The sequence below is a fragment of the Cavia porcellus genome, unplaced genomic scaffold, assembly GCF_034190915.1.
Source record: "Cavia porcellus strain 051 isolate PalLab524CR breed Dunkin Hartley unplaced genomic scaffold, mCavPor4.1 scaffold_13, whole genome shotgun sequence".
Taxonomy (NCBI): domain Eukaryota; kingdom Metazoa; phylum Chordata; class Mammalia; order Rodentia; family Caviidae; genus Cavia; species Cavia porcellus.
Genome location: NW_026947496.1, coordinates 10,879,566 through 10,895,583, shown reverse-complemented (window position 1 = coordinate 10,895,583; position 16,018 = coordinate 10,879,566). Strand labels below are relative to the sequence as shown.

The window sequence follows — 16,018 nt, the reverse complement described above, 5'->3', positions numbered from 1 at the left end:
CTGCCTCCCTCCCATTCTCTGGGAACCAAACTGCTCCCCACAGCTCAGCGGCCCCAGTTTGAGAAAACACCAGTGAGCCAAGAATCAGCAGAGGCTCTGGGGACAAGCGAGGGTCCTTCGGGACCTCCAGAGAGCTGGCTCCTATTTCTTTTCCCTGCCTTCTATTTTTCCTTAAGCACTGGTATGGTACGCAACATAAAAATTTAAAGAACCGTGTTATCTTCTATGACTTACATTGGCGAATGTGAAAGACTGACATTTATTTTACACACACCCCAAAACTCAAGGAGAAAAGGGTGCTTAGAAGAAAAAGAGATCACCCGAACCTCTGCAAAAACAAGAGGGCAGCGAAGGCCCCGGCTGCAGGCTCTTTTAGAGCTTCATCTTTACCTTATTAGCCAGGCCGTCCCACCGGGCGTGAGCTAGCAGATTGGTTCCCGTGCAGGATTCGGATCAGGTGCCAGGCTCCAGGGGCGCTGCTTTGTGCCCCGGGATTACCAAGTCCCCGCACCTGCCAGGGCACACCCAACACCCGGCTACGCTGCCAGGCCCACCTCCCACTGCACCTTTATCCAAGAGTGCAGAAAACACGGAGAGGTTAGTGGGGGGCTGGGGTGCAGCTCAGCCCTGGGAGCTTGCTTCACCTGTGCAAAGCCCTGGGTTCCACCCCCAGCACCACAAAGAAAAGGAAAAAAAGGAGATCTGTGGGAAGCTGAGGACGGGGTCGGGGAAAGGGGTGGCCACCAGGTATGGGGGGTGGAAATGTTCTAACATGGGCATGGAAGGCTGCATGTCTGTGGATAGTCTGCCCTGCCCCATGGGGGAGACTCATTCATCTCGAGTTTTAAAAATCCCTTTGACTTTCATTATAGTTTTACACATACATGTCTCTAAATACATTCATTTGGGGTTGGGGGTTTAGCTCAGCGGCTTAAGTGCCTGCTTAGCAAACTCGAGGTTGTGAGTTCTATCCCCAGCACCAAAAAAGCCCATTAACTTGGTAAGTTTTGAACTTTCCATAAACGTATGTGACATGTATCTTTATGGCTTGCATTTTTCATTCAACATTGCATTCTTCTCCATTTTTATTTGCATCAGGACATGTGTGCAGCGCGGCATGCTTACACTCATCAGAGGAACTGGGCCACACACAGGACAGTCTCAACGCTTTTGCATCCCCGCTCCGCCTCTCAGTCCCCGGCCATGTCCTGTCATCGATCTTTATTTCTAGGAAAATGGATACACCGTGAGTCCATAGTGAAATAAATGGGACACAGGTGTAAACACCACGTTGCTTCTCCAGTGTGAGAATCCGAGTGTAAGTAAGGGCCCAAGTTTATAACAGGTATTGTGAAACAGGAAGAAAATGTTCCACTGGGGAGGGGGAAGGAAAGAAAGGAAAGTAAAAGTGAGAAAAGAAGGAAAACATGGAAACAAAGCTTTTGTAAACAGGGAGGGGAGGGGAATGGGAAAAAGTTACGGCTTGTACAGGTACCAACTGATGGTGAATGTGATCATTATGTATACCTAAAATGTACCAACAAAATCTGATTGAAAAAAGTAATACTCTTGCATTTCATATTTATTTAGAGACAAGATCACATTGTGTCATTCAGGCTGCCCTTGAACACACTTTTTAGCCCAAGGTGGCCTCAAACTTGCAAACCTGCCTCCGCCTCCCGAGTGCTGGGATTACAGGTGTTCAGTACCACACCTGGGTCTCAGCACTGTATTTCCAGGCTTCCTATTTAAACAGTTATTTAGTTCTGTGGTCTACTGAATAACCTCTAAATTGAATATGCTAAAACCTAACTCAGAGAGAGCTCTTGGGAAACACCTCATGCTAGATATTTGATGTTTCTGTATAGCTGAAAATAACATTTACATGCTTCTGTACCGGTTATTTCTAAATATGTTCTTTAGTATACTCGAACTGTAGGAGCTTTAGAAAAACAATTGCCACTTCCAAACTGTCTTCTGAACATTTGTTTCTGAACATGTGTGACAGGGCGGCAATCACATGCCCTGTGTTCTGCTCTTGAAACTCGGCATCACTTGCACATGTCCATGTAGTGACCTGGCCTGTACATCCCCAACTGGACACCGGTCAGCAGGTCAGCTCAGGAGATGTGAAACCAAGCCTCGGGCTCTGGGCTCCCAACCCCTCACGTGGGGTGGGTCACACTATCTACCTGGGGGCTCATCCATTCCAGCTGCCGTAGAAGAACTGCACAGACCGATGGCTCATACACAGCAGAGACTTATCACAGTGCTGGGGACGACAGGAAGCCCAAGGTCGACGTGCTGGCACAGTCAATGTCTGCGCAGGCCTCCAACTTGTTCATGAAGGTGCCCTTCTCACTGTGTCCTCCCGTGGTGGCAGGGGCCAGGCGGCACTTAGAGCTTCTTTTACAAAGACTCTCATGCCATGAATCACGTCCCAATGACCTGCCTAATCACACTGCTGACTCCATGTCAACATACAAATGAGGGTGGGGGGACACATAACATTCAGACCCCGGCAGGGGTCACCAAGAAGTGTTTCTACTGCAGCTGCCACCGCCAGTTTGCACGCTGATGTCTGAAGGTGTTTTTGGTCTTGTAAGCCAGCACCTGCTGATTTGGAGCCGCATCCTGGAATCCTCTGCTGAAGGGCAGTGAGGTCAAGTCCGGGCTCAGCAGGGGGAAGCTCCCTGATTTAGTACTAATGTCTCACCTTCCGGCACTGCAGCTCCTAACTGCAGGGAGATGATGTTAATGACTGCGGGGCAGAGCCAGAGTTCCACTTAGCATAACCTGCTAACTCCTCCAGGTGCTTCCAAGCTGGAGGGCTCCTTCCCATCGCCACACAGCTCCGATATGATGTATTTTCAAGAATGCATATTTATAATTGTCTTGAATTTATACCATGTTACATGCATAATCATATAAAAGCATATTTTAACATTTTCAAAGAGAAAATTATCTTTAAATTCCATTTTTGCTATTTCTGATTTTATTGCATTATGGCCCAGAAATGTGCTACAAGAAATTTTCATCCTTTTACAAAGAATATATTTTTATTTTCAGGATATGATTAAAGGTATTTATTTCTTTGCAAGTCCATTAACTCAGTTTTTTTAAAAAAAAATTTACTTTGTTACCACGTTTTTAGCCATACAGCTCAATTGTTTTGTCTTTTTAAAAATTTATTTATTTATTTTGTTACCTGGGACCAAATTCAAGACCTTGTGCTTGCCAGGCAGGCGCTAATGTCACTGAGCTAAATCCCCAGCCCTAAAAATTTATTTTTAATTGCTATAGAATATTTGTACTTATAGCATAAAGCATTATAATTCTGTGTGTGCATATAATATGTAATGACCAAATTGGGGTAACTAGCACTTTTATCTCCTTAAGTATGTATATGTTTAGATTTTTTGATAAGATTTTGGTGCAAAATGAGAGACGGAAAAAAGAGGCCTTTACTGCGGGCACAGGAGAGCTGCAGAAGAGACGCAGGCACCCGCTGAGGGAACAGAGGAGTGCAGGTGTCTTTATCACTGCTGGTCAGGGGTGGAGTTTGGGGCCGGGCAGGGGGCAGTGTTAGTGGTAGATTGGAGGCTACTTAGGAGGGTGTGGGAGCAGGGGCAGGAAGTCTACTTGGGTTGAGGGAAGAAGAAAAAGGAAGTCGGGTAAGTTGTTTCCGGCTCCTTCCCCATTTTGGATCGATGCCATGATGAACAGGTAGCATACACTAGGGAGGAATTATCAGTATTATCATTATTTTTCTCATGGCTGAGACAGAATACCCAACACCCAAAATTAAGGAGGAAAGGCTCACAGTTGTCAGAGATTTCAGCCCACAGTCAGTTGGCTCCAAAGCAGGATTGATCACATGACAGAACAGCATCACAGAGAAGGAACAGGCCCTAGCACGGCAGGCAGAAAGCAGCAGCAAGTACTGGCAGCACCCTGCCTTCCCTCTCTCCCTTTACTTCCATCCAGGGTGTGAGCCTATGGATCCGTGCCACTCGTACCAGGTGGGGCTTCCATTATCTACCCCCTCAATCTGGTATCACATTGCTAATCACACTCCGTAATCCAGCCACCTTCAAACTCCCTACCTATGAGTGCATGAGGCTTGGGGGGCACATCCAGATACCAGCTGCAACAGTTAGGGGCCTTTAAAATCTCCTCTAGTTATTTTTAAATGTAGAATTAATTGTTATAGACCACAGTGCTAGAACATTAGAACTATCTTCCCTCCTTTAACTGTATTTTGGTACCTATTACCCACTGTGTCTCTCTTAACCTCTATTCTGCTTTTTAAATGGCCCACCTGTCTTTTCCTTCTCTGTCCTATGTGCTAGATTCTATTATCTAATATCTGTTAGTTCAGACTGCTTTCAAGTCTTGGTAGCAGGAAATTTTACACTTGCTTTCAAATATAAAAAGTAGAATTAGGAAATGGGGCTGAAAAGACGGGTTGCTGAGGTTTATATTCTAAGGAGAAGCCCATGACCCGGTTTATATGGGAGCAGGGGAACACACAGCATATTCCACATTTTCATGAGGTCAGTCTGGATGCTGAGCACACAAAGGGAGGACTGCTGGGGGGATGGAGGAAATGGGGGACAGCCGGGATGCTATTTTGGACAGCACACCATCAAGATGGGAGGGTGGCTGAAACTAGCTGCAGTCAGGCAACCAGCGCATTAATGTGAAGTGACCAACAAGGAGTGTTTGAGCATTTCCCACCCTCATGAATCTACCTTACATCTCTGAGCCATTTGTAGTTCAGAAATCAAGGAGGGTTTTTGATTGACCTGCTCCTATCTTCTATTTTACTGTTTTAAATAATGGGAAATAGGTTCTCCTTAGTTTTTTTTTTTTTCCTTGAGAAAGTCTAACATTTCAGGTGCAGTTATTAATGTAGATGTCTTCTAGTCTTGCGTTACTTTTAAAACTTTAATTATCACCTTGTAAATTACTTCACTTTACCCCCAAAACTGATGCTCCAGAAGGATGTATCGCCAGGACTGTGGTGTCCTGCAGCCTTTGGGCTATGAATTCTCCAGTTTAAGAAAAATGTAACAATGGAGTACAGGGAGTTCATCAGAAAAGCTCATAGATTTATCACTTTAACCCTCAAGGGAATATTTTTAAAAGGAAAGTTTAAAGTGGTTTGGAAAGAATCCTATTATAGGGCAGAAACGCAGGCGGTGCATCACCTTTGTACACACATTTCCTAGCACCCTGGGAGAGACTAGCATGGCCTAGGTCCGTTGGTGTGACATCAATGGTGACCAAGAGGTCCACGCGGAATGGTGAGGTCCCGCGAGCCAGTGCCTGCCTGGAGTGGGAAAAGCAAGTGCGGCTTTTTTCGGCTGCACTGTCCCCCGCCGTGTCCTCGTCCTGTTCACGACAGTGGCAGGGGTCCGTCCCCATGGGAGCGCGGCCCAGGACCCGCCGCTCAGCCCCAGGTCCCCGAGTCCTGCGAGGGCATTCAGCAGCTCCGAGCTGAAGGGCAGGAAGGCCACGCCAAGTCCTCAAGGACCGAGTATTTACACTATGGACAGTGAAGGTACGGTTTCAGGCACCGCTGGACGAGGCGCTTCAGTTTGAGGCTGCAGTCACAGCAATTCCGGATACACGGAACCACCAACCTCCCCATTACCCAGGCCAACTGGAACGCGGGCGGCCGCATTGCGCATGCCCTGGGAGAAGAGGCGGGGTAGGGGCGGGGCGAAGGGGAAGGGGCGGGGTGCGCCGAGCTCTCGGAGGGGCGGGACACACGGAATCACCACAAGCATGGCCACGCTGCGCGGGCTGCTAGAGACACCGCGGCACTTACTAGTCTGTGAGAAGTCCAACTTCGGCCACGGCAAGTCACGCCACCGGCAGCTAGTGGAGACGCACTATCACAATTACAAGGTGAGTCAGGCCGCACTCCATCCTCGCGGGCGAGCGAGGTTGGGGCATCGTCCTCAGCTTCTGCAGGCAGGAACCTCTTAGTGCATGGATGGGCGGGACTGGAGGCGGGCCCTCGCTGAGCATGCTGGGAAATGTAGTGCGTTCACCGCGCTACTTGTTAATGTGCGGGGGCTACAGGACTACGTATCCCAGCTTGCATCTGGCGGGGGGCGGAGCCTACTTCTGAGTGGAAGGGGAGGCTGATGTCTCCGATTCTGCCCTGCTCCACACTGTAAAGTGTGCGGAGAGATGTGAAGGGTGGAGTGGGTACTGGGAGTTAAAAGGGGGTGACCACTGCCACATGCAGCTGTCCTTCGCCCTGATTCGGGGTGGATCTCGTGGTTGTTCCCTACCATCGCGTTCCTCAGCCTATGGATCCTCTCTCTCATCTGTCTCCCAGTGCCTCTTTCCAGAGTTGCATGCAACCCGGCTGCGTGCCTTTCTAAACTTCTGTGGGAGCAGGCTTTATATTTCTTAACTCCAAATAAACCCAGTCTTAGGATGATTTGAGACTTTAAATTGATCGCCTGATTGATTTCTCAGAGACTTTTAAGAGGCGACCTCAGTCTTCCAGAACAGATTGGTGGCCAGTCGTTGGGAGAGGAACTTTCAAGACGAGGACGCTGGAGAACTTTTTAAACTCTTAAATTTTAACATCTCCGCTTTAGTTGGAAAGCTTGTAACAGCTTTTAGGGTTGAATACCGTGACTCTTTCGATCTAATTTGCTGCATTTCAGATGTAGACAACAGAAACTTGAAACCCTTCTGCTTCCTAGTAGCCTGTTTACTGGAGCATAAATTCCTTATGCTCCCAGGAACAGTTCTTTTCATTCCAGGATAATATCAAGGTCAACAAATCTAGGAATATATAGTAGTGCTTTTATTTCCTTGAAATTAAAGTAATGAAAGGGAACAGGACATAAGATACATTGCTAAGTTGTAAAAAATAAAATGCAAGCAAGACTCTTTCATATAAATGTTTCTGTGCATGCAAAAGTGAAAAACTTGAATTGTCAATTTTCTTTACTGGGGATTGGTAGGTTAAGAGATGTGTTGCTGGGCCGGGGATTTAGTTTTAATGGCATAAGCGCTTGCCCAGGCAAGGGTGAGGTCGTGAGTTCAATCCCCAGTATCAAAAAAAAAAGAAAGAGATGTGTTGCCTATGTTGCATGTTCCAGTGAATTCTGTGGTCCCATAGTGAGCATCTGTCATGATTCTTCACTCCTAAAAACCTGGGGCTACTCTTAGTGAAATAAGATCTTGTTTGCACTAAACACCCCAACAGGTTTCTTTCCTAATTCCTGAATGTGGGTTACTATCAAAAGAACTGAAAAACCTCGTCATGGAAATGGGACCCTATTACTTCGTGAAAAACTTACCACTTCATGAATTAATCACACCTGAATTCATCAACACCTTTGTGAAAAAAGGTAAGAAGACCACACAGTGCCTGTGAATAAGGCAGGGGGAGAAAGTTTGGGGAGACCACAGCAGGATGCTGGGGTATTTGTCATTTTAAATGGCCCATGGGGATAGTCCCAGTGGTCAGTGCATGCACCACTCGCCCATCCTTCAGTACCTCATCCCACTCTTTCCTGTGTCCTGTGTAGTTGGTGGTTTCTGATGACACCTGTCCCCAAGTCTTGGGTGGGGATGTTGTAACATAAAGGTATCTGTCATCTTAAAGCAGGATTACTAGAGAGAAAAGTCCTACCATCTGGGTCAGGATGTGCTGTTGGTGGTGGTGTTGCTGCAGACACCTCTATCGCCTCCCCCACCCCAGACAGTGGGGAGCTTGGTCTCCTGGGTTGGACGGTTGGTCTTCTGATGCAGCCACAGCTGCTACCCATAGGGCCAGGTGCTCCTTTTGGTTCAGTGTCATCATCTTAGATTTTTGTGTCCCTGTCCCTCTGCTGCTTGGCACATTCCTAGATGTGTTGCTGTATTGATTGGTTTGTGTTTTGTTCCACTGTTTCCTGCAGCCACTTGCTGGAATTTATATTGCAAAGTGTCCTTGCGGTTTCCACCCTCACCTCCTAAGTCACACTGTCCATGGGCCTCGGGCTTAACTTCCGGTAGCCTCACATTTGTTTCTCCAGGTGACCTGGGAAGAATCCTAGTTACTTGTCGCACCTCTCATTCTGAGGCTCCTAAGGCTGGTTATGAAATTAAAGATCTTCACTTGTTTTCTTAAACATTCTTGTCCTCTGCTTTGAAATTGGATACTATTTTGGTCATGGCATGGACACATTTTGTAGCCGGCATTTTGACTATCTCACCAGATTTAACCCATACAATGGCTGTGAAGTAAGCCTGTGATCTCCATTTAGTGAATGAGGAAAGACTGAGTATTTTGAATATTAGCTAGTTGAGTCACTTGTGAGTATGAACCTACAGCTCTGCCATGAGGTGTACACGCTTACGTGGTATTCTACTTTGTGCCCTTCTGCCAGCATCTCTGAAGGTGGCAGACGTTCCGTTGTGATTTGGTTTCTGCCTGATGATAGTAAACTTCCCCAAAGAGGACTTTAATAAGGGAGGGAGCTACGTGGGCCTTCTACATGCTGCAGCTTAACCATGGCCTGGGTTAGGGTTACTGAGTGAGCTGGAGCCTTGGGAGGTGCCGTTCCCTACTGGAAAGTTTGGTTGTTACGTGAAAACAATGCACTGACATTTTGTATGTGTACTTTTTTGGGCTTAATTTGTCCTCTGAACTTTCTGTTCTAGGTTCATGCTATGCACTGACATACAATACCAATATTGACGAAGATAACGCTGTTGCACTACTACCAAATGGTAACATGGATTTTTTTCCTTTATTTTTTAAATACAAAAGAAATGCATACTATAAAAACAGTCACATCATCCAGATCTATATAAAGTGAAGGCCCTTTATCTCTGCAAACTCATTCTCGTTCTTGGAAGGAACAGTTTGAGGTATCTTGTTTGTATATTCTCTGAATTTATAAATACGTATTGTTTTTAACATAACTTTTGTCCTACTAATAGTTTCTCAGTATTCTTTCTTCCCCGCACTGCATATCATAGACATGTTTTCCTGTCAGTATGTCTGAGTCACTCTTTTGGCTCTGAGACACAGTACCCAACACCCATAAATTAAAGGAAAAGAACTGTATTTTAGCACAGGGTTACAGTCCGTTTTCAGCTGGTTCAAAAACAAGGCGGAAGGGCCAGATAGGGGCAAACTGCTCAAGTCATGGTGGCCAGGAAGCAGAGGAGAGAGGAGCTGGGGAGGGAGAAAACCCTCCCGGGTCACATCTCTAGTGACCTGTCTCTTCCCACCAGACCCCGCCTCCTAACATCAAATTCAGCTGTGGCTCCCCGTGATACAGTCATCTGCCAAAAGCCCTGAGCACATAAGTTTTGGGGGACACTGATCTAAACCACAAAACAGTGCAAATAGTGCTAATTTCCAATTGTTAATGTCTTAAAGATGCTTGGAATATATCATATTTGTGTAACTGTTTCTTCCTTAGTAGAAATTTAGGCTGTGTTTAGTTCTATTTATAATATTCAAGTATTATGCAGTTTATTTCATATGTCTTAATTCTTTGATTGCCTTGCATTCTTAAACAATATATGTCATGTTTTTAGCATCTCTTTAGTGGAAATTATTTGATTAATTGTAGGGAAACTAATTTTATCACTGGATAAAGACACTTACGAAGAAACTGGACTTCAGGGTCGTCCATCTCAGTATTCTGGCAGGAGAATTATGAAATTTAGTAAGTATCATGTAGCTTCCTTAGTATCTTCAATCCACTAATCTTTGTGTTGCTATTTAGATTTATATGTTGGAATTACCTCTAATCTCTGTTCAGAAAAATACAATTCTTTTTTGCCTTTAAAACTTTTGACTCGGCTTGGTGTGGTGGCTCATGCCTGTAATCCCAGCACTTGGGAAGCTGAGGCAGGAAGATGGTTGCGAGTTCAAGACCAGCCTGGGCTACAAAGTGAACTCAAGGTCAGCCTGAACTGCATAGAGAGACCCTGTCTCAAAAAAAAAACTTTTGACTCAAAAGAGTTATTGGTTAGGCTTCATAGAAAATAGATTATGTTGCTAACTGTGTTTTTCTCTTTGCCTCAAGCAACATTATATAAAGATGAATGAATTAGAAAGTCCATTCGAGGGCCAGGAATTTAGCTCAGTGCATAAGTGCCTGCCTGGCAGGTGCAAGGTCATAAGTTCTATCCCTGGTACCAAAAAAAAAAAGTCCATTCAATACACGTTTTGGGTCAAAAATTCCAAGTAACAAATCCAAAAGAGCAGTCAACAGCTTGTTCTTTCTCAATAATTTCTTTTAATTTCCCCAAGTCTTTATGATTAGTGGTAGAAATTTGCGCATGAGCAAAGCAGCATACTTCTGGCAGCTGTATCTGATGTGGGCATCAGTTGTTAAGACTTCCACGTTCCAGGGTAGACAGGAGTTGAACTCCTGAGGACTTCAGCCCTGGGTCATTTTAAAAAATTAATCAATTAATCTATATGTCTGTCTGTCTGGGTATTGGCGATCAAACCCAGGGACTTTACCACCAAGTTACATCCCCAGCCCTTTTTATTTTTTATTTCGAGGTAGTCTAAGTTGTTTAGGCTGGCCCTGAACTTGTGATCCTTCTGTGTAAGCCTCTCAAGTAGCTAGGGTTGAAGATATGTCTTAAGTCTTTGACCTAGGAAAGTGTGAATTTAAAATATTTGCTAGTACTAGTTTTTAATGCTAAAAATGCTACTGAAGGAATAGTTTTGATTTGGTCAATAATAGAGAAAAAAGAACTAAGTAATGTTTATTATAATATCCAAAAATTCTGACTTCTTTAACATAGCATTTTTTCCACAGTGCAAGCGTGTATATTTGAATGAAATATGTATTGCTTTTTCCATTTTTTTAAAGTTATTTCCATTGATTTGATGGATTTGTCTTTTAACCTGGATTCCAAGAAGTATGAAAGAATCTCTTGGTGCTTGAAAGAAAAAAAGCCGTTGAAATTTGATTTTCTTTTGGCTTGGCATCAGACAGGTATGAAGAATAAATTGTTTGTCGATCCATTTGTAATTGACACACTGATTATTTTAGAAGTGGTATTTTTGGCCAATGTCATGATTATAATGGATGAAATCATTAGGAATTATGATGGTCTCCTGTGTAGGATAGGGAAACATATAGGTCTGTGTTTTGGTCCCTGTCTCATTGCTGGGATGCAATACCCAACACCCACAGAAAGGAGGAGAAGCAGAGAGAAAATGGAAGACTCAGGGAGAAAGATACACCTTTCCAGCCATGCTGCCAGTGACTGCCCTGTGACTAGGTTCCTCCTCCCAGGAGGACACTCGGCTACTGAACTCTTAGTGGGCCTGGGATTCAGCCATCTAGCAGAAGTTCCACCTCTGAGCAAATGAGGCTTTGGGAGACATCCTCAATCTGAACCACAACAAACTTGTGGAAATACACCAGTCCATCTGGCTGCTGGTGTCCATTTACTTCCAGGAGTCTAAGGGTGCTTCTTCTGCCTGTGGTAGATACAAGAGATGACAAAGAGATTTATTGAAGTTTCAATCACTTGAAGTCTTACATGCGGACATCTATCAGTGGGTTCTGGATAGTTTTCTCTTCTTGGCTCTCCTGATTATTACTTTCAGCATTTTTCAGAAACTAAAAAATCCAGGATGTTTTCCCTCTACTTGAGGTTAACACAGTAGTTTGCAAAAGCCTCACTCAGATGCTGGTGGAACACGTAGAACCCCAAGGTCAGAGACAAAGGACTTAACTCCTCACAGAAATAGCAGGCAGCACGGGAGGGTTCTGCAAAGAGACAGAACCAAGAGATGGTTGAGTGGCTGGCTGGCTGGCTGGCTGGCTGGGGACTTGTTAGAGGAGATGGCTCACACAGTTGTGGAGGCTGGGAAGTCCCATGGTAAGCCATCTGCAAGCTGGAGAACAAGGGCCGTCAGTCCCTGTCGGAAAGCCTTAGAACCAGCAAGCCAGTGGCCAAGGCCAAAAGCCTAAGAACCTGGGGACCATTGTGCAAGCCATAGTCCCGAGGCCAAAGAACCTGCAGGTGTGATGTCCGGAGCAAGAGAAGCTGCTGGCCCAGCGCCGTGCTGTGAATTAGCCTCTCCTCTGCCTGTTTGCTCCCTCTGGGCCCACAGCCAGCTGGATGGTGCTCTTCTGCATTGAGAGCTCCTTTCTTCCTTGGTTCATTGACCCATGTGCCAGTCTCCTCGGAGAATCTCCTTCCTAGAAATAATGCTTTACCCCCTCTGTAGTTACCCCTCAGTCCAGCCACATTGGTGTCTAAAATTGGCCACCGCGTAGAGAACCAGCATTTGCACCAGTTCACCTCATTGCAGACCCCAGAGAGTGACACAGATTAGGTCCAGTGATGCGGAGACAGCAGTGGGTCCCGTCGCAGGCGAGGAGCCTGGGGCTTCAGGAGCTCGAGCAGGAAGCTGGCTGACCTGCTTAGGCACGGAGGGAGACATGATTTCTGTTACGCTGAGCAGAAAGCAAGCCTGCTTGCCCTTTGTGCAGGAGGGACCCTGTTTCTGCCTTCCAGGACCCTCAGCTGCACAGACATCTCTGAAAAGACCACTTGGTTTTACTGAGTTTTCTAAAGCAGGCTTGAGTGAGATTCTATCATCATTCCATTCTGCTTAGGTTTCCTCAGCAGAGGTTTGCAAACATGCCTCTCCCTCGGTGGCATCCATTAGTGTCATTCATACTTTGGGTTTTATATGTAAGGATGAAATTTTCTTAGAGCAAATAAAACTGATAGGGGCCCGATCTGAAAGCATTGCATTTCTAGAAAAAGTGTGAGGACAGAAGTTCCTGGAACTCTGGCACTAGGAGCTGAAAGTAATTTTCAATGACTTTTAAATGAGTCTGAATCCAGCTTTACATAGCTTCCCTTGTACTTCATCCTCCTAACTCCTCCTGACTCTCAAAGGGGACCGGGGAGGTCCGGGGGGACTCACGGAACTTGCTTACGTTTTGCACCTCCTTTTATGTGGTGTGCTTTAAGGTGCAGAAGAATCCACGATGATGGAGTACTTCTCCAAATACCAGATTCAAGAGCGGCAGCCCAAAGTGGCGATGAGCACACTGAGAAGCCTGCAGTGCCCCGTGCTGCAGAGCAGTGCGCTCCGGGGAGAGCCAGAAGCGTCCTGCGGCGGCCCGGAGCTCTTCGACTGGCTTGGCGCTGTCTTCTGTGACGTGGACCTGTGGGTATCCGGGGCTCTGGCTGGTTGTGTGGTTCCAGCTGGGTTTTTTAATACTTCACATGTGATCATGTCGTGACTGTAAATATCTTTTCCTTTTTCTCTTTTTGCAACAGAAATAATGAGCCTAATAGTTTCATATCAACCTATTGCTGTCCCCAGCCAAGCACAGTGGTGGCAAAAGCCTTTTTGTGTACCGTCACTGGCTTCATACTTCCGGAGAAGATCCATGTTCTCCTGGAACAGTTGTGGTGAGAGCCTCTCTCTGTCTTCCGCACAGCTGGTGGGTGCCACAGTGCCGTGTTCCCGCAGCAGGGCCCTTCCGTGTAGTTCCCGTGTTTATCCTTGCTCGGGCTCACAGTATGGTAATGTCATCAGCAGTGGTGTAATTATCCTGCCTGGTAGTTCCCTGGTACTTCTCCTTATGAAAAGATAAAGCCGAGTTCATTATTGCTTCTTGTACACAAACTGCTCATTTTCCTGGCTCTGCTCCCCTGGGTCATTTTGGGTGCAGAACTGTAATATCACTTAAAACCACAGCAGCATTCTGTGGGACAAATTAGGGTCTCTTCTAGGTACTGTAAAACCTTTCATTCTGACATAGAGTGGGAAAGAGTTGATCATCTCTGAATCCACATCATATCTGAGTTAGGTCCCAGCACTGAAATTCTGTGAATCACTGGGCATTAATAAACTGCCAGGTATTGTATAGAACAATTCAGGCTTTTTGCTGAGGGATGTACTGAATAAATCCAATGTTTACATTGTGTGTAAGGTGGACATTTAAGTCTCCCATTGAAAAGGCCAAATTGGGTGTAACTATTTGATAAGCATGCGGTCACATTCTTTTTTTTTTGAAGTTTCTGTAGCTTAAGTCTGCAGGGTCTTTCTTCTGAACCCTAACATCCTTTTTCACATTTATTGATTCTGCTCTTAGATTTCTTTTTCCACTTTGATTCTCTAAACTCAGGCCAGCTTTATAAATTTCCGAAGGACCTATTCTGCATTGTTTCAATGAACAGAGACATAGAATAGGGCTATTAATGGGAGGGAAACTGTCCTTACACACTTCCCGGAGCAGTTTTGTTTTTGGTTGTTTTAACCTTACATAGTCTTCCAGAATAAGAACGGACACCACTGTTTGTGTGGTGTCTATTAATTAATCATGGAATTTATGAAAGTATCAACATTTGCATCTTCTAATGTTTATAAATTAAAGCAAAAATTTAACCTTCATTGCTGTATGACAGACACCACTTAGCATGAACAGTGTGTTTTTATAAGGGCTTTTCTCACGTCCTCATTTGTTAAGAGTGATTTTTCTTTTTCAGCCACTACTTTGATGAGCCGAAGTTAGCTCCGTGGGTTACACTGTCAGTGCAAGGCTTTGCAGACAGCCCCGTTTCCTGGAGAGAAAATGAACATGGTTTCTGGAAAGGAGGGGAGCATCTGTACAACTTTGTGATTTTTAATAACCTGGACTACTGGCTTCAGATGGCTGTTGGGGCAAATGATGACTGCCCGCCATAAAAAGTACAAAATTTAAAGTCTCGTTTGTGTACACCGATGCTTATTTTCACATTTCTCGGTTATGAAAGGGCCGTGTGTTCACTCAGGCTTCTGTAATGATGCTTCTCAGCAGCTCCCACCAGCCCCGTCTTCTGCTGGGCAGAGCCTAGTCATGGCAGGAGGGCTGGCCGCCCAGTGATAGCACATAGTTGGTTTCTGGTTTCTCACTGTCAGAGTAAACACAAATGTGGCCTTCCACGCAGCAGAGCGAGCTGGGTGGACATGGACCACTGGGCGAGGTGTGTGCTGTGTGCTGTTACTCATTACGTTTTCAGCTAATGAACAGAAATCCTCAGGTCAGCCTTACCAGGCCAGTCACTGTGGTAAATGCGCCACAGAAACTGAGGCACAAAGTACGTTAGCTACCAAGGTCGTACCGCTAGTAGATCTGAGATTTGGTCTCAGGCCAGCCTGATCTTAAGTGTGTGTTCTCTCTGTTACCAATGGATGGGGGAAGGACCTAGGTATACTCTGTTAAAGAACAAGTAGAATTTTGGCTGGTACGGACATTCTAGAATGTGAAGAGCCATTTTGTAAAACTTAGTTGACCTGCAAAATAATAGTTCTGGAAGGCAGTGTTTTATTTTTTTGTGTTTTGTTTGTGTTTTTGTTTCAATGCTGAGAAATCAAACTCCCTGGCCTCCTGGTGCGAGACAAGGCCTCCTATGATGACCCATGTTCCCAGTCCTCAGAAACACTTTTTAAAAAATTTTATTTAAAGATTTAAAAAAAGCAAAACAGAAAAAGGGTAGCAACAATACAGAATTCCAAAAAGAAAAAAAAAATACTAAGAAATCACTAGTTGATAAATTACATATTGTCATCTTAGAAATAGTTGTTCAAGTTACAAAATTAAAGCATACAGAGTGGACATTGAAACAGTGAGACTGCAAACAGTTCTGTTCAATGATCCAACAAAATCTTAGTAACATGATCATCTATCTTACACACTTAAACATACATGCAGTTATATCCTTTAGAGCACTTGTTTTTCCTCTCTTTTTTACAATAGAATTACATATTTTGGGTTTTATTACTCCTACAGTTCTTATTTTTACACTAAAGACACAATGTGATACTTATAAATATGATTCTTATTTATTTCACTTAGGATAATCTCAAGTTGCCTCCATTTCAATACGAAGGCCTCAAGATCATCCTTTTTTAGCTGAGTAATAGTCTGTTGTATAAAAAATCTTTTTCATCTAGTCTGCAGTTGATGGGAATTTTGATTGTTTCCAAGATTTAGCTCTTACAAAT

General features: G+C 44.8%; 1 protein-coding gene and 1 long non-coding RNA gene across 2 annotated transcripts in view; one reads left to right on the top strand and one right to left on the bottom strand.

The window, feature by feature from the left end:
- The window catches only part of LOC134478483 (uncharacterized), a 30,821-nt gene extending 24,852 nt beyond the window's left edge, over positions 1 to 5,969 (bottom strand). Inside the window, exon 1 of the long non-coding RNA XR_010051118.1 lies at positions 5,837 to 5,969. This is a non-coding gene — a long non-coding RNA (uncharacterized LOC134478483). The remainder of the gene's footprint in view (positions 1 to 5,836) is intronic.
- On the top strand, positions 5,749 to 14,736 carry Rpp40 (ribonuclease P/MRP subunit p40). The gene is made up of 8 exons (XM_003468830.5): positions 5,749 to 5,916; positions 7,241 to 7,385; positions 8,683 to 8,751; positions 9,606 to 9,701; positions 10,866 to 10,991; positions 12,994 to 13,192; positions 13,306 to 13,440; positions 14,521 to 14,736. Exons 1-8 carry the CDS (start codon positions 5,794 to 5,796, stop codon positions 14,717 to 14,719), a joined length of 1,092 nt encoding a protein of 363 aa, XP_003468878.2. The 5' UTR covers positions 5,749 to 5,793; the 3' UTR covers positions 14,720 to 14,736.
- The last annotated feature ends 1,282 nt before the right edge of the window (positions 14,737 to 16,018 follow it).

Excerpts from the sequence above, each read along its gene's own strand:
- Rpp40 (XM_003468830.5), top strand. The coding sequence starts at position 5,794 with ATGGCCACGCTGCGCGGGCTGCTAGAGACACCGCGGCACTTACTAGTC. Across the intron at positions 10,992-12,993 it reads TTTGGCTTGGCATCAGACAG|GTGCAGAAGAATCCACGATG; the intron begins GTATGAAGAATA and ends GTGTGCTTTAAG. Across the intron at positions 13,441-14,520 it reads GTTCTCCTGGAACAGTTGTG|CCACTACTTTGATGAGCCGA; the intron begins GTGAGAGCCTCT and ends TTTCTTTTTCAG.